The sequence below is a fragment of the Salvelinus namaycush genome, chromosome 10, assembly GCF_016432855.1.
Source record: "Salvelinus namaycush isolate Seneca chromosome 10, SaNama_1.0, whole genome shotgun sequence".
Lineage (NCBI taxonomy): Eukaryota > Metazoa > Chordata > Actinopteri > Salmoniformes > Salmonidae > Salvelinus > Salvelinus namaycush.
In genome coordinates this window covers 11538292-11561583 of record NC_052316.1, presented here as the reverse complement: position 1 = coordinate 11561583, position 23292 = coordinate 11538292, and the positions used below count along the sequence as shown (strand labels likewise).

The 23292-nt window shown below is 45.1% G+C and overlaps 1 protein-coding gene across 1 annotated transcript; it reads left to right on the top strand.

The window, feature by feature from the left end:
* The first annotated feature begins 9803 nt into the window (after nt 1-9803).
* plppr3b (phospholipid phosphatase related 3b) lies at nt 9804-23086 on the top strand. Its single transcript, XM_039003087.1, has 7 exons — nt 9804-9887; nt 10388-10573; nt 10968-11097; nt 11371-11566; nt 12407-12464; nt 19035-19208; nt 21665-23086. The coding sequence occupies exons 1-7, from the start codon at nt 9804-9806 to the stop codon at nt 23084-23086; spliced, it is 2250 nt and encodes a 749-aa protein (XP_038859015.1).
* Nucleotides 23087-23292: the final 206 nt, after the last annotated feature.

Here is a 23292-nt window from a genome sequence, read left to right as displayed (position 1 = left end):
CGGGTGAGAGGTGTGACTTTTTACTTTGAATCCTATTTGGATGCTTTTGTTCATATTTTCATGTCCATTGTGCATTGATGTCAATGGGAGATTTGCACAATAATTAGGATTTGGTCCTTGGTGGTTTGTGTGTCAGATGTAGTTAGAAATTTGTGCCACATGGGGGCACTAGACATCTCGTGTGTATAGAACCTAATCTGGTTTTAGTCCTGTCATGTGCACCAGGGATTAGATGAAGGAACTAATAATGAGTGGAATTAACTGAAGATGGTTTTATATCAAAATGAAGGGTTTTACTTCCCACTCCCAGAAGAGGTTCTGTTTAATAAAAAAGGACTAGAGATTTTTCAAACACAAATTATTTTCTTTGAAGTCATATCTCAGTCCCTGAAATAGCTGGAATGAAATTGACTGTCTAGTCTGGCCAACTTTAAAAGATCTTGTCTAGCCAATTCAGGGTAAAGAGTGTCGGTTTTTATTTAAATTGACCAGAAGATTTAAACATTTCAAAGCATGACTTAAAATGTACTTTCATCTATATCATTTTCAAACACAATTTTGTCCAGGTCCAAGTGAAATGAGATTGATTTAACCAGGGAATGTCTCTGAATCAATTTTACAAGAGAGAACTGCCTGTCTATTTCCCAATAGTATAAAGTCAAAGCAATTTGCACTCAAATTAATACTTCCTATGGACCACTGCTTTACATATTATCAGAAGAACCGCTTGGTTCACCCCATAAAACAAAATAATATATTAGACGAACTCCCCTCTATATTCAACCACCAAAATAGCGCCTCCTTCTACCATTGGCACACTGCCCACCTCAACCAAACCCCTTCAGGTGAACTCTGTGCCCTTCTGTCTTTCGCTCCGTTGTGGTTGGCTGCTTGCCCTCGCCTCATGAGGTCTCCACACAATCAGGTCACCTTGATGGGGGCACCTTTCTAAGATGAAGCCCATAGGCCAATATATCCTGTCTATCTCCTGTTGGACAATAAAGTTGTATTCAGTTCTGTTAATATATCTCTTAGAGAAATGAATGACCTGAGTGACTTAGTGAAGCTAATTATGGGGATAACTGGGTGTCTGGTATTAGGTGGTATAAAGAAGTGTGTATCTACAGTAGAGAGTATCCATCTGATGTTCAGGGTTAAATTAGTATCATGGCCCTACAGCAGGGTGTAACATTACAGAATGTTCAGTGAGATACTGTATGTATTCTGTAGAACATATATAATGCTTTCATGTTGTAATGTAGGACATTGGGTCAACTCAATTCACAATATTTTCATCTGCAACATTCGGGAACATTTGAATACGTCTCTTGCACAGGGATGATTTTTCAGGGTTAAATGGACGTCTGGAATCAAAGAGGTACGACACATGGTTCTAGATCTCACAACTGGAGAACAGCCTCTCCATAGAGTTGTGCCTCAGTCTGAACTGTGAGGTAATACCCTTTAGGACTACTACCCTGCTCACCGTACTCAAAAGACCCAACACAGAAGGGCTTTGACTTCTATTCCATTAGCCTAAGGGGATCCACTCATCCCATTTGACAGTTACTCTCATCTTCTGCAATAAGGTTACCAAAAGATACTGTCAAAGAGCATTAAATCGAGAGCTGCACTATCTTTCATGTTGTAGCAGATACTGATACTAATATTGTTAGACAGTTTCCTGGGGACAGTGTAGGAGAGATAGGTTAAACTGAACAGATTTAGAATAATCTTCTTGGACTCCTAGGCCCACATACCAAGGTTGTAGTGTGTTTTATGGTCGCCTCATGATCTTGTTTTATACAGTAACAGTAGTGGAGAGTTAAGTCTCTCATCACTGACTATTAGAGATTTTTCCCCCGCAATTGCTACGTCCCCGTCACGCCAGGACAATCTGGTTGCCACAATGATGCTTTCTCAATATGGGATTTAGCTCGCCTGGTGTGCATTTTTGGAGCCATTCCATTTTCCCTTAAGCGTATATCCCGCCCACGTCGCACACCGGGCGACCTGAATCAAGTGCCCTTTAAAATCAGAGTTTTGAAACGCCAGTCTTGAAGTGCTGTAAATGTTGGTTGCATAATAGACGTGTGATTGAATTAGGCTTGATTGAAATGAATGCTGGCGAGACTTGAGAGCACTTATAGGCTCTGGGTGGGAAGGCTCTTAACTAGCCCTTCTGAGGGTGGAGATTAGGCCTAACATTCAGGCTGTTTTATCCCAAAACTCTTAGATCACTTCCTTGTCTCCTTTTCTTTGCAAACATGCACTCAGGCAAAGGACTGAATTTTGTGCACAACATAGAAATTGAGTAATAGAAATTGAAAACCCTGACATTCTTTACTTTCTATTTTACTCTCTCTTTCACACCATCCATTCCTCTTCTCTACCAAGTCCTTTCAGATCAGGAGACAAGGAAACAAGGGGACTGCATTTCCTCTTGGGATGTAGCCATGCCTCCTGTTGGTCTCCCAGTGCCAGGAGTCCTCTGAAAGCTCAGTGGAGGGGAGAGACCAACCGAACAGACTGATTCCACTGACTGAGCAGAGCAGCCGATGGCACAGGCAGTGGCGGCTGGTGAGTCGTCGAGTGTAAGTTCATGCGAGGCAGCTGTTTCTTCTCGCCCTCTGTCGAGGCATCCGCGCAACAACTCTGCAGCGAGCGAGCCCAGGGAACAACGAGGGAAGAGAAGGAGGGAGGAGAGGGAAAAATCAATCACAATGCGATCAGTCAATGCAGGACCATAAACACAGAGAGAGGGCGAACGGGAGTGCATTTCCACCACGTTATCGGCTTTTTTTAATCAGCTCAAGAGACGGATAGATCCTTTGGGGGTTCTTCCTTCTACAGTCATGTGGGAATACAAAAGGTAGAAATTGGCAATGCGCTGTACTGAAAGAAAACACAACTGATAACTAAAGAAAAAGTGTTGAGGCAGCGGATGCCTCAACAGGGAATATTAGGCTTTATTTGCTGTATTCTCAATGAAACAGACAGTGTTATGTTGAGTTGAGCTGCCTTCGTATGCCAGGTGGAAGACTGTATTTTCATCTAGTCTATTCATTTAGGTTGAGATTCAGAGTCGGAATTGAGGATGAAATCCATTGAGGTTCAGAATCCCTTTTTTTCCCAAGGAAGGTCAAAACAGCAGCATACATGCATACAGTAACAGTGTGCCATAGGTCGTGGACAAATTCCCACTAGGTTTTCCTGGCCGGTGTCACAGTAGTCCCTTATTAAAACCAATGTACAGCATATTGTTGTAACAAAGGCCCTCAGGAACGTCAGCCGTGACACCTTTCACCAGGGAGGAATGGGGAGGACAATAACAAAGCACTTTTCAATTTTTCTTTCCTTCTCCATCTAACTACCCCCCAGTGATGTATTCTGGGTAACACTTTAGTACAGCTGCCCGAAATAAGGATGACAACACATTCATAAACAATTCATTGCACCTTTCTACCTATATTTAAACATAAATGCTTAACCCAACGACTGCTGGTAGGCTCTGTGTAGTGCTCTTGCAAAGTTTTAAATAATAAATAGACTAAATAGTGAATAGACTATTGGTCCAAAGAGGAATGTATCTGGTGTGGAGAGTAAGAGGGCTTGCCCAGCCTGGCTACTAGCAGCAGTAGTTAATGGCCCAGTGTTTGGTTGGATGAGACTAATCGGCTGGATGGAGCTCATTCATTAGCTGTCTGCCTCGCAGGTGGCCCTGGTGTGTGTGTGTGTCTGTGTGTGTGTGTGCCTGGATACTTGTGTGTGTGTGTTCATGGGTGCATGTACTGTATGTATGTTGTGAGTCCGACTGCAAGAGGTTTCCCTTGGGGGTCCACGACGACCAACCGGTGACAGATATCAATTAAAAATCCCCTTCATTAAGTGAGCCGAGATCCTCTGGCTTGGAATGATGACACTTAAACAAACGCCTCCATTCCCCACTCACTGTTGCACATTTCCCTGTCTGCATTGAGCGTGGGTGTCAGTGCAGATATGAGGCTTTTCACACTGGCAGGCAGAGTGGAGCGATGCAGTGGATCACACCACCCGCCGTGACATTTTGGATCCATTTCCGGGTCCTGCTCACACAGTTGCTTACAATGTGGTGCCATTGCTGCTCGGTGGAAATACTTGCTCATGTAGCACTGTGTTATGCTGAGTTTCCGGACATGTATATTATTAGTCATTTATGACCGTGAGACTCCATCTGCTCCCTCCTGTTGTAACGCTAAGCTTGCCAGGGTCAAATGTGCACAGAAATTATGTTATTAAAGATAGATAGGTGTGCTCAAAGGGTATAGCCTACTGATCCCCTTTATAATAGCTGTAGCCTATAATAAGGACTATGGGGGATGTGTTGCAGGCACAGGCAGTGTCAAGGCTGCAATGCTGGTATATCATATTGTCCCCAAATAAAACCCACAGAAAATCCTGCAAGGCAGAGGCAAGAGGTGTAGGGCTAAGGCAAGCGCAGCCGACTCTCCTGTGGACATTGCTGTGTAGAATGCATGTGGTGCAGATTAGGAGGATCGTTTTTCATTGAAAGGCAGTGAGTGAGTGTCTGCTGCAATTACCTGATTAGTGAGAGAATCTCAAAAAATGGACGTGCTGCACAGATGCCTGTTCGTGGTCCCAAACAAAGACTCCTTGAAGTTATGCTGGTGTAAAACTACAGCGCTGAGCAATCAAAAGAACACGAGGGAGAGAGAGAGTATGCATGAGGGCAGACTGACACCATGTGTCCCTAAAATGATGGTGGGGGAAGAAACCGCCTTTCTCTCACATTGGCTGTAACACACACACACGCACTACACAAAAGGCTACGCACTTCACAAAAGGCTACACACTCACACCCCTCCCCGCTTCTTCTGCTCTCACATTCTTTTTGCAGTAGCCTATGATGCATCATTGACAGCCCCCTGTTCCCCCATGACGGAATACTAGGGCTGTAAATAGACAGGTTATCAATTATTATCTGTCATCTATCTAGCCAAGGTCAGGAGCGAGACCACAGTATCCGAGGCAACCTTTTGAACCAGGAGCGGTGCAAGGCATTTCTCGCTGAATCGCCAGTGTTGCCCAAGTCCAAAGCCCCCTGAGGCCGGGGAATCGTGCATTTTTCACTCCACCAAAGCTGCACCCACTACACGCTTTCTTTGGGATCGCTCCGTGCGAAACGTGAGCAGAAAAAAAGAAAGTGAAATGGACTGAGTTGCTGTGAGAAACGTTGACAGTATTTCCACTTGCGGTGCGTAAAGGGGGCACAGCGGCAGTAGTAGCCTAGTCTTACCATCACATCTATTCCTCGTGCTATATCTAATCAATTCACTTTTGCTGATTTTCAATTCATTATTTGTATTTAGGCTACGTAGAGCCTAGGTGAGTGTTGGTCTTTATTATTCTCTTACAAGGATTGTATGCTTTAAATGTCCGTTTTTTTAAACTTGATGTCTGATATGCATAGCCTAGGCTAATTGATCGAATTAATTATAGCTCTTTCACTGTGTGCATGTAAAGCAACCATCATAAAAGATCATGATATTTTCAGCCATGTGCTGTTAATAGTCATATAGGTAGCCTGCCCTAGTGATTCATATAAAATGTGATTCCCATATGGATTTGAGGTATAGGCTATTGCCTCACTCACCAGACAGCACGTTTTGTCGTAGTGCCATGTAACCGCCGTTAATTTTTGGTGTCCTGACGCTTAGCATACATTAAAAGATAAAAATCAATGCAGCAGTTTTATCTCTGGATTTTTCTCAATTGATAAGCACCGCACGTTGTATGGCAGCTCTACACCTAGGAGCTAATGCTTGGAATTTGTTTTATTGTTGCACCAACTATGCTCATGTCTGCCTGTGTGTGTGTGTGTGTGTCTGTCTGTCTGTATCTACCTACTTACAGTACATACCTACCATAGTTGTATAGCTAAGTTAATTAAGTTGTATTACTGTAGTAGCATTATTCGTTTGTTTTGGAATATTGAACTTGCTTAATCCTCTTTATCAGTCTGATCTTGCCTTAGTTATACACTGCCACTCTTATCCCTGCAATCAATAATAAGTTGTTAGGAGGCCCTGGGGATGTCACGAAATGGTCGCCTAAAGTCGTCAGGTCTTGTGTCATGGTCCCCTGGTTTTTTGTCTAGTTCCCAGTTTGTCCCGGGACGTTTTTTAGGACATTCCTGTGACGTGTCATGGTCCCCTGGAGGTTTAATCTAGTTCCTGGTTTGTCCCGAGGACTTTCTTTGGACGTTGTGTTATTATCTTCTGGAGGTTTTGTCTAGTTCCCGGTTTGTCCCGAGGATGTTCTTGGGACGTTGTGTTATTATCTCCTGGAGGTTTTGTCTTGTTCCCGGTTTGTCCCGGGGCGACCCGAGGACATTGTGTCTTGGTCCTCTGGAGGTTTTTGTCTAGTTACCGGGGTTGTCCTGGGGACGTCACCTGATGGTCTCATAAACAGCAGTTTTGTGTATTTTTATTCATACAGTATTAAGATTTAACATGTCCTCAGCTGGGAGTTGAATCTCTTGGTTCATAGCATTCTGATATTCCTGCTACTCCACCATGTCTGTATCAGTGACTGATTTAGAAAAAACCTCCAGGGGACCGTGACACAACGTCCCAAGAACATCCTGAAAACGTCTTCGGGGAAATCCCCGGGACAAACTGGAAACTAGAAAAAAATCCCCCTTGGGACCATCACGCGACGTCCTAAAGACTAGTAAAATGAACATCCTGAGAACGTCCTAAAAAGGTCCTGACATGAAGGTCCTGACATGGTCCTCAGTGACGTCCTGGGAACTTAAAGGGAACTAGACAAAGGTCCCCCGGAGAACGTTCCCTTGGGATCGTCATGCGATGTTCTTAGAATGTTCTCAGAACGTCAGAGGGATAACGTTGCACCGAAACCCTTAAGGGACCTGATGGAAACGTGGTTGAATGTCCTCAGAATATCCCTGGTTTGTTGGGATTAAAATTGGTGAGTTACAGGGTACCACAACCAACTGTTATGTTGTAGGTGGTGGAACTGTCTCCAAAACATATTTCTTTAGCAATACTTAAACATCGAACATCATTCAAATTTTTTCCTGCTTGCTTAATAAGATGTTGGAACCCCTTTTTTTGGCCTCCTGACGGAGTCTCCAACTTTGTATAGAATAGTGTTGTTTTGCTCTGGAGCAAGGACAGCATTGCCCACAACACTCCACACAAACAATGTGAAGGAATTGTGTAAAAAATAAAACAAATAATAAAAAACGTGCTTTTTGTCTTAGACTGAGGGACCATTTTGACTCCCACTTGAGAGCAACAATAGCCCCAGGGAGGACAGCTGTGATCTGCCATTTTCTAATCCGTCTTGTTTAATTGAAAGACTCCCCATTCAAACCCTCTCGCTGGCTGTCAAGCAGGTTTTCTGACCACAGACATACACAGACCTCAGTTTGTTTGAGGCACTGTCTACACCCCATTCCTCTCCTCTCCACACTCCCCACCCCTTCAACACACACACACACACACACCCCTCTCGCTCTCTCGCTCTCTCCCTCTCTCTCTCTCCCTCTTTTAAGGAAAATCTGGCTCCTCTAGATAAACATGTCTTTTCCCCAATGAAAGACGAGCACTCTGTTGGCATTTTACCTCCCTCACTCTAGGGTTGTCTTGTCAAGTATCTTGGCACTTGGATTTTCCCTACACAAACAGCAAGCATCTATATGCTCAGGGAAGCACTTTCTTTTTGAGGGATTACATAACACATTTATACACCATACATAACAGCTGCATTAATGCTACACTATGTCAATTGCAAGTTGTTATCACCGCATACCCTATTTCAACCTGTAAATGTTGATATAAGCTGACATAAGCAGTTGTAAATGTTTGTACAGTGCATGGTGTTATAAATCAGTCATCAATGTCTTATATATATATATATATATATATATATATATATATATATAGAGAGAGAGAGAGAGAGAGAGAGAGAGAGAGAGAGAGAGAGAGAGAGAGAGAGAGAGAGAGAGAGAGAGACTTATTTATTTTGTCTTTTGTTTTCCTCCATATTGTACATATTCTGATTCCTAAATATCAAAATCAGTCAGACCTCAACCGGGGTCTAATGTGAAGATGAAATGCAGCTATATATATATATCATATGTATCAATCTACACAACAGATGGTGTGGGACATGGACTTATCCCCACATTGCACTGCTGTTGAGGTATGAAAACCTCCGACACATTTCGATATTGGTGCCAATTATCACTTAATTGGAATGTATGGCACATTTTTTGTGAACATTCTCTTGGCAAAACAAAATAAGAAAATGAGAACCTCACTATCACAATTTTGCTATTCTTCAGTACCTACATTAAGACGGCTAGCAATACCTTTCCAAAAACATATAGAACCTGATCTCATCGCCTGCTGGTTAGAATAATTAGCTGCTAGCAGAGAAGGCTAACAGTTAGTACCACAGTACCCATGGAGAGAGTCTGTTCCAGGCTTGGCTTCTCACCTGTATGCTCGAAGTGCTAGCGAGACTGGCTGTGTGCGTGGTTGGCCAAAGTCAGCACTAGTTAGTTACTTTGGCATCATCCTCTCCGAAAGGTATGGGTTTTCAGCACTAGTTAGTTACTTTGGCATCATCCTCTCCGTAGGTATGGGTTTTCAGCACTAGTTAGTTACTTTGGCATCATCCTCTCCGTATGTATGGGTTTTCAGCACTAGTTAGTTACTTTGGCATCATCCTCTCCGAAAGGTATGGGTTTTCAGCACTAGTTAGTTACTTTGGCATCATCCTCTCCGTAGGTATGGGTTTTCAGCACTAGTTAGTTACTTTGGCATCATCCTCTCCGTAGGTATGGGTTTTCAGCACTAGTTAGTTACTTTGGCATCATCCTCTCCGTAGGTATGAGTTTTCAGCACTAGTTAGTTACTTTGGCATCATCCTCTCCGTAGGTATGGGTTCTCAGCACTAGTTGGGCTCCCAAGTAGCGCAGCGGTCTAAGGCATTGCATCTCAGTGCAAGAGGTGTCACTATAGTACCTGGTTCGAATCCAGGCTGTATCACATCCGGCCATGATTGGGAGTCCCATAGGGCGGCACACAATTGGCCCAGCATCGTCCGGGTTTGGCCAGAGTAGGTCATCATTGTAAATAAGAATTTGTTCATAACTGACTTGCCTAGTTAAATAAAGGTTAAAAAAAATAATAATTGTATGTGTGGGCTATAATAATGCAGGAACCACTTTCAATGTGTGGCAAATTTGGCTTACACAAGTTGGCCTACCATGCCTGTAAACCATATGCTAAAGCAATGGAATCAGGAAAATAGATTAGTGTCTAAGTTAGGGGTGCAGTTCGGGTTCTCGAAGGCCGCTGGTTGTCCTGCTGGTTTTTGGCTTTTAACCTGTGACTGATTTCTACCTGGAACAAGGTGTGTGCTCTCTACAGATAACCAGTAACATTAATTTCTCAATTAAATGCCAAAGAGAAACATTAACCAGCAATACTGCGGAACACGAGGGCCTGAGTTGTGCTCCCCAGGAGTTTTAAAATGTCATTCATTATCATGGACAGCTATGTGTTTTACCATTGAATTTGACTACGAGGCATTCAGAGCTCTTATCAATTTTAATGGAATAAATAAATTCATTATTTAAATTGAATCCATTTTAATATAGTCTATTAAAATAGCTAAGAAACAGCCCTGAGCTCATTCAGTACTATCATTTTTTTGTTGTTAAACTTCAACTATGTGTTCTTTCAGGTTTGTCCACATCAGACGTCACAATGATGACTCCAAGAGACCCAAAGCCCAAGAAGAAACCGCCGAAAGATAGCTTGACTCTGTTGCCATGCTTCTATTTTGTAGAGGTGGGTAGAAATATCAGCGTTATGATACAAAAGAAAAGGGGAAATTCGACATGTAACAACATGTTATAATGATCATCTTTGGTTGTATCTGATTGATTGACTGAACGAACGAACGAACGAACAGACAAATGAATGAACCAACTAACAAACACATATTGATTAACTCCATCAGAATATATTTGTCTGGCGCTCTGCATTTCTCTCTCTCTCTCTGTGTCTTCTGGTTTGTCATTATCATGGGTGGATACATTTGGGTCAATACGCTGAAGCTGAGGATGACCTGCTTTCCTATCTTTTCCGGTCACATGTCATTATTCTAAACGATCTGAACCTCATCTATTCAAGTATCTAGTTAGTCTATTTAGGGGAACCCTTCTGGTTCAAGACGCAAAACTTCTATATAGTTGTCTTTAAGGTTAGAGTTAGTGGTAGTAAGCATAGTGACAAGTCTGACAGCAACCTTTCACCGACACTTGCACGTCCTGTTTCCTCTTTCCCAGCTGCCCATTGTGGCTTCTTCTATGGTGTCGCTCTACTTCCTGGAGCTGACGGACCTGCTCCAGCCTGCCCAGGTAGGCTTCCGTTGCCATGACCGCATGCTGAGCATGCCCTACGTTGACGGTGGAGATGAGCTCATCCCTCTACTCATGCTGCTCAGCCTGGCCTTCGCTGGCCCGGCCGCGTCGGTGAGTACACCCCTCTGAACACACTTGCGCTCGTGCAGGCACCCCCACACACACACACACACACGATGCTGCTCTGCCTGCATAAGTACCCATCTAAACACTCCCCACACATGGCCTATGTGAAACACTCTATGTATAATTAAGCCATTATACACTCAAACTATATGAACTCATGGTAAAAACATTCAGACAAAGTATAGTTGTCAAATATATAGGCTTATATATAGGCTTACATTCAAATCAGACCATATAACATGGGGCCAAGTTCACACATACAACAATCTAATACTCAAATAGCCCAGTCTCTGAGATGGTGTTCAACACAATGAGCAAGTCCAAATGAATTGATTAGTGCTGCCGTATCTCTGATTGTGTGATCTTGTTGTCTGGTCAGATCATGATGGGGGAGGGCCTGGTCTACTTCATGCAGTCACGCCTTAAGATCCGCCCTGGGGTGGAGGGCAGCATCAACGCCGGCGGGTGCAACTTCAACTCCTTCCTTCGGCGAACGGTGCGCTTCGTAGGTATGGTTCCACACTGTGGAGGAATGTCGCTTGTTCAGGGATATATCCAGTGTGACAATGACTCCCTCTCGCTCTTTCTTTCTTGTTTTCACTACTCTCTCTTTCAACTCACGTCACTCCTCCGCTCCCTCCTCGTTCTCTCAACCTCCCCGTATTTCTCTTCACATCACCACCCACCCCTCTCTCTGTATTTCCGCTCTCCCTCTCTTTTCCTCTCATTCACCGTCCTCTCTTTTCACTCCCCTTTTTATCTCTCGCCCTCTGTCTCTCCAGGTGTCCATGTGTTTGGGTTGTGTGCCACGGCTCTAATGACTGATGTGATTCAGTTGGCCACAGGTTATCACACTCCCTTCTTCCTGACTGTGTGCAAGCCCAACTACACACAGCCAGGGGTGGCCTGTGATAAAAACCCCTACATCACCAAGGACATCTGCTCCGGTCACGACCAGCACGCCATCGTCTCTGCCAGGTAGCTACATGACATGACATAACATAACCACCTGACCCAGGAAGGATTAAGGTTCTGTTACAGTATGCATACTAGAATACCCGTTTGAATTAAGCAATTGTTTTTGGCATGCATTGTTAGTAGTATGCTTGTCTGGATAATGGAACATAGCCTTTGTGTGTCCTCGTCTCTGTGTATCACTCATGCCGGAAGTCCCAATCAAAAAGACAGAGTGGTTCAAAGGCTCTCACTGAGGCAATATAAACACTGTAAAGGGGAAAAAATGCATTGGGAAAAATGAAGGATAGATATGAATTTACTGGGTTTCAAGGAAATGATGTACTAAGTATTGGAATACAGCCTTGGACAGAACATTGTATATCCTCTGGCAGAGGATGAGTCTCAATACTCATGAAAAGCCTACTTTTCTTGTTTTCTTCCTCTCTGGACCACTGATCTGAACCGACTGGCTAGGTGAAACCCAAGACAAGTTTTCTGTTCCTCCATTTTGCTTTCAGATAATCCATCTCATCCAGTCTTAGATATACTAAGTGATCAGGAATTGGTGTTAGTAAGGAAGCCATTTTGGGGTATTTCAACACAGATTCACAGATCAGTCATAGACAGATAAACAAGGATGTATCGATACTGTTCACTTTGACAGATACAGCACACCTTGACAACATCACCACAACAACAATAACCGGCATTGTAGCAATGTGTAGGTGTGATCTTTATTCCACACTAGCACTGTTCTCTCCCCTTTCACATTGTGATCAAAGCTGTGGGACATATGGTGTCTGTCTGTCTGCTGCTCTTACATTTCATCTCACCACAAACACATTTTCTCTTTCTCGTCAGGAAAACCTTTCCCTCCCAGCACGCAACCCTGTCTGCCTTTGCTGCTGTGTACATATCAGTAAGTACACCTCCTGCAACAAATGCACCGTATGAAGTGTCACTGGATAGGTTTCCATCCATTGGCAACAGATTTTCAAGCCAATATTCAAAATCTGCACAAAAACGATGCATTTCCCCACCAGATATGGGTTTCCATCAAATTGACTTGTCGCGGATAAAAGGATGTCCGTGATGACGTGGTGCACATAAACATTGATTTTGCAGTTAAATTCCCATGTATCGAATAAAAAAATACAACCTAAGTGGGTTTCCAGCGCATTTTCAAATTTACTGATGGTTTTGTCACAAAAATCTTTTGCGCTATATAGCGAGTGTGCCCACTCTGGTCTTAGCACATGCACTCAAGCCAACAGCTCGCAGATACAGTGTGGGTCCTCTGAGTAGGTTACCTACAGTACATGATGACATTATTATGGACAAAAGAGCAAGATCATTTGTATTTGTCAAACGGCAGCCAAGCATCGATCATCATGTCACCAGAATAAGACCCTTGATATTTATTGGAAAGGAGCATCACGATCACCTTGCACTTTCACCACCCTGTGAAGTTCATCGTCATTTAAAAAAAATCTGTAGCCTAATAAACTGCATTCTTTCCCGAGTTGTAGTGGGAGGACCACAGAACATATCATCGCATGACTCCAAGTTTACTTTGATATGATGGTTATTACATACACTCAGTAGCAAGTTTATTAGGCACACCCAACTATTTTTTTATTTTATTTTTAAATTTCACTTTTATTTAACCAGGTAAGGTAACCAGGTAATCTTTACCTAGCATAGACTTATAGATGACCTGGAGCCAGTGGGTCTGGCGACGAATATGTAGCGAGGGCCAGCCGACTAGAGCATACAGGTCGCAGTGGTGGGTGGTATAAGGCGCTTTGGTAACAAAACGGATGGCACTGTGATAGACTACATCCAATTTGCTGAGTAGAGTATTGGAAGCTATTTTGTAGATGACATCGCCGAAGTCGAGGATCGGCAGGATAGTCAGTTTTACTAGGGTAAGTTTGGCGGCTTGAGTGAAGGAGGCTTTGTTGCGGAATAGAAAGCCGATTCTAGATTTGATTTTGGATTGGAGATGTTTAACATGAGTCTGGAAGGAGAGTTTACTGTCTAGCCAGACACCTAGGTATTTGTAGTTGTCCACATATTCTAGGTCAGAACCGCCCAGAGTAGTGATGCTAGTCGGGCGGGCGGGTGCGGGCAACGAACGGTTGAAAAGCATGCATTTGGTTTTGCTAGCGTTTAAGAGCAGTTGGAGGCCACAGAAGGAGTGTTGTATGGCATTGAAGCTCGATTGGAGGTTAGTTAACACAGTGTCCAAAGAAGGGCCAGATGTATACAAAATGATGTTGTCTACATCGTTGATATATACAGAAAAAAGAGTCGGCCTGAGAATTGAACCCTGGGGTACCCCCATAGAGACTGCCAGAGGTCCGGACAACAGACCCTTCGATTTTACACACTGAACTCTGTCTACAAAGTGGTTGGTGAACCAGGTGAGGCAGTCATTTGAGAAACCAAGGCTATTGAATCTGCCGATAAGGATGCGGTGATTGACAGAGTCGAAAGCCTTGGCCAGGTCGATGAAGACGGCTGCACAGTACTGTCTTTTATCGATGGCGGTTATGATATCGTTTAGTACCTTGAACGTGGCTGAGGTGCACCCGTGACCAGCTCGGAAACCGGATTGCAGACTGGGCAGGATGGATATAGGTCTGTAACAGTTAGGGTCTAGAGTGTCACCCCCTTTGAAGAGGGGGATGACCGCGGCAGCGTTCCAATCTTTATGGATCTCGGTCGAAACAAAAGAGAGGTTGAACAGACTGGTAATAGGGGTTGCAACAATGGCGGCGGATCATTTTAGAAAGAGAGGGTCCAGATTGTCTAGCCCAGCTGATTTGTACAGGTCCAGGTTTTGCAGCTCTTTCAGAACATCTGTGATCTGGATTTGGGTGAATGAGAAGCTGGGGAGGCTCGGGGAAAGTAGCTGCGAGGGGTGCGGAGCTGTTGGCCGGGGTTAGGGTAGCCAGGAGGAAAGCATGGCCATCCGTAGAGAAATGCTTATTGAAATGTTCGATTATCATGGATTTATCGGTGGTGACCGTGTCGCCTAGCCTCAGTGCAGTGGGCAGCTGGGAGGAGGTGCTCTTGTACTCCATGGACTTTACAGTGTCCCAAAACTTTTTGGAGTTGGAGCTACAGGATGCAAATTTCTGTTTGAAAAAGCTAGCCTTTGCTTTCCTGACTGACTGTGTGTATTGGTTCCTGACTTCCCTGAACAGTTGCATATCGCGGGGACTATTCAATGCTATTGCAGTCCACCACAGGATGTTTTTGGGCTGGTCAAGGGCAGTCAGGTCTGGAGTGAACCAAGGGCTATATCTGTTCTTAGTTCTACATTTTTTGAAAGGGGCATGCCTATTTATTACTTTTAAAGAACGACCAGGCATCCTCGACTGACGGGATCCTTCCAGGATACCTGGGCCAGCTCGATTAGAAAGGCCTGCTCGCAGAAGTATTTTAGGGAGCGTTTGACAGTGATGAGGGGTGGTCGTTTGACCGCGGACCCATAGCGGATGCAGGCAATGAGGCAGTGATCACTGAAGATCCTGATTGAAAACAGCAGAGGTGTATTTGGAGGGCAAGTTGGTCAGGATAATATCTATGAGGGTGCCCATGTTTACGGATTTAGGGTTGTACCTGGTGGGTTCCTTGATAATTTGTGTGAGATTGAGGGCATCTAGCTTAGATTGTAGGACTGCTGGGGTGTTAAGCATATCCCAGTTTAGGTCACCTAACAGAACGAACTCTGAAGATAGATGGGGGGCAATCAATTCACATATGGTGTCCAGGGCACAGCTGGGAGCTGAGGGGGGTCTATAACAGGCGGCAACAGTGAGAGACTTATTTCTGGAGAGATTCATTTTTTAAATGAGAAGCTCGAACTGTTTGGGCATATACCTGGAAAGTATGACAGAACTTTGCAAGCTATCTCTGCAGTAGATTGCAACTCCTCCTCCTTTGGCAGTTCTATCTTGACGGAAAATGTTGTAGTTGGGTATGGAAATCTCAGAATTTTTGGTGGCCTTCCTAAGCCATGATTCAGTCACGGCAAGGACATCAGGGTTGGCAGAGTGTGCTAAAGTAGTGAGTAAAACAAACTTAGGGAGGAGGCTTCTGATGTTAACATGCATGAAACCAAGGCTTTTTCGATTACAGAAGTCAACAAATGAGAGTGCCTGGGGACACGCAGGGCCTGGGTTAGCCTCCACATCACCTGAGGAACAGAGGAGGAGGAGGATGAGGGTGCGGCTAAAGGCTAGCAAAACTGGTCGTCTAGTGCGTTGGGAACAGAGAATAAAAGGAGCAGATTTCTGGGCGTGGTAGAATAGATTCAGTGCATATTGTGCAGACAGGGGTATGGTGGGGTGCGGGTACAGTGGAGGTAAGCCCAGGCACTGAGTGATGATAAGAGAGGTTGCATCTCTGGACACGCTGGTTATACTGGGTGAGGTCACCGCATGTGTGGGAGGTGAGACAAGGGAGGTATCTAAGGCATGTACAATGGGACTAGGGGCTCCGCAGTAAACTAAAACAATGATAATTATCCTAAACAACAGTATACAAGGCATATTGACATTTGAGAGAGACATAAAGCGAGGCATAAAGCAATCACAGGTGTTGATTGGGAGAGCTAGCTAAGTCAACAACGGGTAAGACAACAACAGCTAATCAGCTAAGACAACAACAACAGGTAAAATGGCGATGAATGGGCAGAGAGGGTTGGTTAACTACACACAGGGCCTGAGTTCGGGGCTAGGGCCGACAGATAAACAAAGGTAAACATAGTGGAATACCATGATAAATGAACAGTCCAGCAGGCATCAGCTATGTAGCCAAGTGATCATAGGGTCTAGTGTACAGCAATAGATGAAACAGGGAAGCCGCTAGGTAGTCATTACTACGCTAGCATGCGGGAGACACGGCGTTTAAAGTTAGCAGTCCGGGATAAGTAGAAGCGTCTGCTCCGTTGTCCGGCAAAGGCCGGTTGAAGGCACAGCTGATGGAATTACGTCTGCGGACCAGTCATGGTGGCACGGCAGGGCACCGTGTCGACGAAGGGACCGGCCAGATGGCGAAAGAGGTATTGTAGTTGTGGTACTTTTGTTTGCTAGCCGGGAGATGCGCCTGGCTCAGGGCTAGCTTCGGGGCTGGGTCACTCAGTGGAAGCTAGCTAGCTGTGATGATCAATGGTCCAGGGTTTACGGCAGGAATCTGGCGTTTTAGTGGAGAAAAACAGTCCGAGGCTGGCAGGAGCAGAGGGTAAAGGCCGCTATCAGTGGCTAACGATGACTAAATAGCTAGTAACTTAGCTAATTGGCTGCTTACCTTCTGATGAAATTTTTGGCTATAGGCGCTAAAAGAATTGCGGATCCGTGTCACATTGAGTGAGGCGGGTTACCGGAAGGTATATTTAATTTAAAAATGGAAAAAGAGATTGAAAATAAATTGGAATATATACAAAAAAGACGAATAATACAAAAAGTAAACGAGAGGACAACAAACCACGTCTGCACTGCTACGTCATCTTGAATATACAGAAGGTAGCAGGTCAGACCCCCCTTTGCCTCCAGAACAGCCTGAATTCTTCGGGACATGGTAACATTGCTCAATTGGTATCAAGGAACCTAACATGTGCCAGGAAAAACATTCCTCACATCATTACACAACCCGGCACTAGCCTGTACTGTTGACAGGATTTGCTTACGCCAAATCCTGACTCTGCCATCAGCATGACACAACAGGAACTGGGATTCGTCAGACCACTCCTCAATTGTCCAGTGTTGATGATCACGTGCTCACTGGAGCCGCTTCTTCTTGTTTTTAAGTGATAGGAGTGGAACCCGGTGTGGTCGTCTGCTGCAATAGCCGATCCATGACAAGGACTGACAAAATGTGCGTTCTGAGATGCAGTTTATTACCTTTTTTCAGCGAGCTGTTTTTGCCTACAGGACTGCCGCTGACGGGATGTTTATTGTTTGTCGCACCATTCTCTGTAAACCCTAGACACTGTCGTGTGTGAAAAGCCCAGGATTCCAGCCTTTTCTGAGATACTGGAACCGGCGCCCATGGCACCAACGATCATACCACGCTCAAAGACACTTAGGTCACTCGTTTTGCCCATTTAACATTCAATCGAACAGCAACTGAATGCCTCAATGCCTGTGTACCTGCTTTATATAGCAAGCCACGGCCACATGACTCACTGTCTGTAGGGGTGTACCTAATAAACTGTCCACTGAGTATACAAAACATTAAGAATACCTGCTCTTTCAATGACATAGACTGACCGGGTGAATCCAGGTGAAAGCAATTTTCAATCAGTGTAGATAAAGGGGAGGAGACAGGTTAAATAAGGATTTTTAAGCCTTGAAACAACTGAGACATGGATTGTGTATGTGTGCCATTCAGAGGGTGAATGGGCAAGACAAAAGATTGAAGTGCCTTTGAACGAGGTATGGTAGTAGGTGCCAGGCGCGCACTGCAACGCTGCTGGGTTTTTCACATCCAGCCAACTTGACACAACTTTGGGAAACATTGGAGTCAACATGGGCCAGCATCCTTGTGGAAGGCTTCCAACGCCATAATACATTTTACAGACACAAAAAGATCCCACCTTGTCTACCGTATTTGTTTTTTGTCGACATTTTGGAAAGTTTGGCCAACAAATTTGCTGTTTCCATCAGGCCTGTCGTGACATTTTTTATACGACATGTACTAAACCTGGTTAGGGACCATATTACATGTTACAGTGGACACACCAGTTCAAGAGGCAGCATTGACATTCATGTAAACAAAAGCATCCAGAGAGTTCATAGCATGGTTAGAGTGTATTGCTAGGGCCAGGTGAAATTTTATGTGGCAGTGTTTCTCATAGGCCCCTAAGACTCAAATGAAAAAGTGCCTGTCGCTTTAAGTCAATTTATAAACAAAAACTGCGACTAAACATGATTGGCTAGTTTTATTGATTAAACATGCCGAGAATGCTGTCGTGATAAGGAAGGACCCCCCCCCCCAGATTTCGTTTTTGGAGTTCAGTGGCTGGCCAAGTACAATAGCAGATTGATTAACCACAAATTACGGAACTGTGTGCTAATATTGTTTGAGAATAAAGTGGAATTGTAACCAAAGTATTCACACCAGATTCTCAATGTACAAATCCCTTGCGCAAATCTGTCCCGACAATTTATTTTAAGTAAGAGCTTAACGTATTGTGCCATGCTGGTTTTTCCCCCATATATATATTTGATAGCTTAAATTGAAATGTTTGCCTCAAACCGTTTAAAATATTATCATCAAGCTTAAAATATGTGGATTGAATTAAGGGAAAACATGTACAAGGCATTTTTGGGTTATAAATAGCTCATGAACTTAATGGTTTAGAACCCGTTTCTGAGCAGAAATAAAACGTATCATATACATAGAAGAATGGAATGTATTTGAGTTTTTCTGTTATAATATCTCACCATGTATTTTCTCAATTTCTCTCTACTTGCAGATGTACTTCAACTCAACCATCTCAGACAGCACCAAGCTGCTGAAGCCAGTGTTGGTGTTTGCGTTTGCCATCGTGGCGGCGCTAACCGGTCTCACTCAGATCACCCAGTACCGCAGCCACCCCATTGACGTCTACGTGGGCTTCCTCATAGGGGCCGGCATCGCTGCTTACCTGGTAAGACCTAACTTCCATTGACATCTATCTTGACTTGTGACATTTATTTGACAGTGATGATGCATATTAATCTTTATTTCTTTTTTTATCTGCAGGATTGACAGGTGGTTAAAACATTTAGGAACATGACATTTAAGGATTCTATCAAAGCTGATTTAAAAAGGGCTATTAGTGGGCACATACATTTCTGAAAGATACAGTACCATTCAAAAGTTTGGACACACCTACTCATTCAAGGGTTTTTCTTTATTTTTACTATTTTCTACATTGTACAATAATAGTGAAGACATCAAAACTATGAAATAACTTATATGGAATCATGTAGTAACCAAAAAAATGTAATCAAATATTTGATATTTTTGATTCTTCAAATAGCCACCCTTTGCCTTGATGACATCTTTGCACACTCTTAGACTTATCTCAACCAGCTTCACCTGGAATGCTTTTCCAACAGTCTGAAGGAGTTTCCACATATGCCGAGCACTTGTTGGCTGCTTTTCCTCCACTCTGCGGTCCAACTCATCCCAAACCATCTCAATTGGGTTGAGGTCGGGTGATTGTGGATGTCAGGTTATCTGATGCAGAGCTCCATCACTCTCCTGTTTGGTAAAATAGCCCTTACACAGCCTGGACATGTGTTGGGTCATTGTCCTTTTGAAAAACAAATGATAGTCCCACTAATCGCAAACCAGATGGGATGGCGTATCACTGCGGAATGCTGTGGTAGCCATGCGTGTTAAGCGCGCCTTGAATTCTAAATAAATCACAGACAGTGTCACCAGCAAAGCACCATCACACCTCCTTCTCCATGCTTCACGGTGGGAACCAAACATGCGGAGAGCATCCATTCAGCTACTCTGCATCTCACAAAAACACAGTGGTTGGAACCAAAAATCTAAAATGTTTATTCATCAGACCAAAGGACAGGTTTCCAGTGGTCTAATGTTCATTGCTCGTGTGTCTTGGCCCAAGCAAGCCTCTTCTTCTTATTGGTGTCCTTTAGCAGTGGTTTCTTTGCAGCAATTCGACAATGAAGGCAATCTGAGGTGCAGTTAATTGTTGATTTCTGAGGTTGGTAACTCTAATGAACTTATCCTCTGCAGCAGAGGTAACTCACTCTGGGTCTTCCTTTCCTGTGGCGGTCCTCATAAGAGCCAGTTTCATCATAGCGCTTGATGTTTTTTGCGACTGCACTTGAAGAAACTTTAACATTTCTTGACATTTTCCGCATTGACTGACCTTCATCGTCTTAAAGTAAAGATAGACTATTGTTTCTTTTGCTTATTTGAGATGTTCTTGCCATAATATGGATTTGGTCATTTACCAATAGGGATATCTTCTGTATACCACCACCCCCTCACAACAAAACTGATTGACTCAAATGGAAAGAAATTCCACAAATTAACTTTTAACAAGGCACACCTGTTAATTGAAATGCATTACTCATGACTACCTCATGAAGCTGGTTGAGAGAATGCCAAGAGTGTGCAAAGCAGTCATCAAGGCAAAGGGTGGTTACTTTGAAGAATAACAAATATAAAATATTTGTTTAACACTTTTTTGGTTACTACATGATTCCATATGTGTTATTTTATAGTTTGTATGTCTTCGCTATTAATCTACAATGTAGAAAATAGTAAAAATAAAGAAAAGCAGGTGCAGGTGTGTCCAAACTTTTGACTGGTACTGTATATGTGAGGGGAGTCTACCGACTACTTCCTGTAGTAGCCAAAACCATTCTGCAATTTGATTTGAGGCGAGCACTGGAGAGGAAAGTGTTATTCACCAGACAGTGATGTAGAATTTCAGCTGATCAAACTGCACTGCATACCATCTCTCCCTCCCCCACTTAAATGGCTTACCTGCAGTTTAGTGCTAGGCTCTTTGATATCTCCAGATTGCTGCTCTTATTGAAGTTTTTCACACTCCTCCCTCTCTCATTTGCTTTCCGCTTTCACACGACTATCTGTCCTCAGGGAGGGATGGATTTCACTTTCATGCCCATCATTTCATTCCCTCTCTCCCTCTCTCTCTCCATTTTAGACACTCTTTCCATCCTTCGTCTGAATGGGGATTATTTGAACAGATTCTGGAATTGTCTTTCTATGACGTTCTGTCTGTCTATGGTGGGGCCTACTCTACATACCCATTTGTCTTATCATGCTCACTCATTCGTATGTCATTTTTTCTCATAGCTCTTTTCTGTCTCATATCTCTTCCCTTCTCTCATTTCCTCTTGGTCCCTATGTTCTCTCACTCTTATCGGAGATAGCGAGCGGTGGTTAGAGCTAGCTCGTCAGTTCTGTTTAAGTCGGCTTCCTCTGGAGTGTAAAGCGCAGGGCAATAAACCAGGCAGACGAATGATAGTGAATGATAATGACTTTCCACAGGACTATTATGCCGAGTAGCTGTGGAGGGATTTCAGGCGACCAAGGCCTTCTCTTCTTCTCTTCCAGGCTTTCCACGCCGTTGGCAACTTCAGGTCCTCCGACGACATCATCATCAAGCCAGCTCCACCCCCCCAGAAGGAGGACGCCCTGCGAGCGCTGACCCAGCGGGGCCACGACTCGGTCTACAACAAAGGTGTCGCCTCAGCATCGGAGAGCGCCGACGAGATCGCCGCGCCGCCCTCCCTGGACCGGCTGGAGGGCATGGGGCGGCCACTACAGCGCGAGAAGGCCTCTATCGGGAGCTTGAAAAGGGCCAGCGTGGACGTGGAGCTCCTGGCGCCCCGCAGCCCCATGGGCCAGCAGACCATGGTGACCTTCAGCAACACGCTGCCCAGATCTAGCATGAACGCTAACGGGGGCCTGGGCGCTAACGGGGGCCTAGAGGAGCCCATGATGCCTACTCAACCCGTACAAAGGAGGCTCAAGGCTGTGCAAGTGCCCATGGACCCCATGCGCTCACAGCAGTTGGTGACGGAGTGGAAGCAGAAGTCCATGGAGATGCGGGGTCTGAGCCTTAGGGATGAAGCCGAGCGAGATGCCAGTGAGGAGGGCTCCGAAGGGGGGGAGGAAGGGTCCGAGGACGGGGGGCCACAGGCCTCGCTCTATCCATCTATGGTGCAGTCCAACAGGGGAGCTTCCGCCGGTCCAATCCCCGTCAGTGTGGGGCCTCCAGGGAGTGCCAGGGTGGTGGCAACTCCTAGACCCCCCCACATCCCCGAGGCGGGTCCCCCGCCAGTGTCGCCCAAAAGCGCACTAACCCGCGCCAAGTGGCTGTCCATCACAGAGAAGAGCGGTGGTGGCGGGTCGATTCGCGGGGCACCCAACCAGCCGCGCATCATGCAGGTGATCGCCATGTCCAAGCAGCAGGGCCTCCTCCCTTCCTCCTCCTCAGGGGGCACGCCCAAGTCCTCCGAGACCACCTCCACCTCCTCCTGCACCTCCTCTACGGCCAGTGCCGATTCGCCCCACTACCGCCCGCCCTCAGAGGCCCAGCGTGATTCGGCCATCATCACCGTAGACGCCCACGCCCCCCACCACCCGGTGGTGCACGGTGGCCCGCCCCCCTGCTCGGGCAACGGGAACCCCTGGGAGTGGAGGGGCGCGTCCAACGGCAGCGACCCTCGAGACTCCTACGAGCTCAACGACCTGAACCGCGGCGACAGCGTTGGTGCTCGCAGCAGCACCGGCAGCTTCCGGCCGCACCAGACCATCTCGCCGTGCTCCTCCACCGGCGACGGAGACGCAGAGATGCTTCCCCCTCTGCCCCTCCCCCACGCGGAGGTCCCCCACGACGGGAGAAGCCGGGAGTCCACTTTACGACGCAAGACTGCGCTAGTCCTCCTGGAGAGGGACATTCAATTTCAAAACAAGAGTGAGCAGGAGAACTACTATAAAAAAATACAGGGTGGCCGGAGGTATAAGGATTAGTCACTAACTAACTGATAAGCCTTACAGTCAAACCACAAAACAGCACAAAACCTGGACTGACAAGCTGGGCTCTGCTGTTATGCATCTCTCGGACTTTGTGTGTTATCAAAGGAGCTGTGCAAAGCTGTTGTAGGCTACTATGATGTATGCTAGATGGAGGGAAACATCTCGAGTTGATGTGGGACCCTGAGGTATTTTCAGGAGCA

What these genes read in the sequence shown, in the direction of transcription:
- plppr3b (XM_039003087.1), top strand. Translation starts at nt 9,804, where the DNA reads ATGATGACTCCAAGAGACCCAAAGCCCAAGAAGAAACCGCCGAAAGAT. An exon ending in TCGCTGGCCCGGCCGCGTCG is followed by an intron (nt 10,574 to 10,967) that starts GTGAGTACACCC and finishes TTGTCTGGTCAG; the next exon opens with ATCATGATGGGGGAGGGCCT. An exon ending in CACGCCATCGTCTCTGCCAG is followed by an intron (nt 11,567 to 12,406) that starts GTAGCTACATGA and finishes CTTTCTCGTCAG; the next exon opens with GAAAACCTTTCCCTCCCAGC.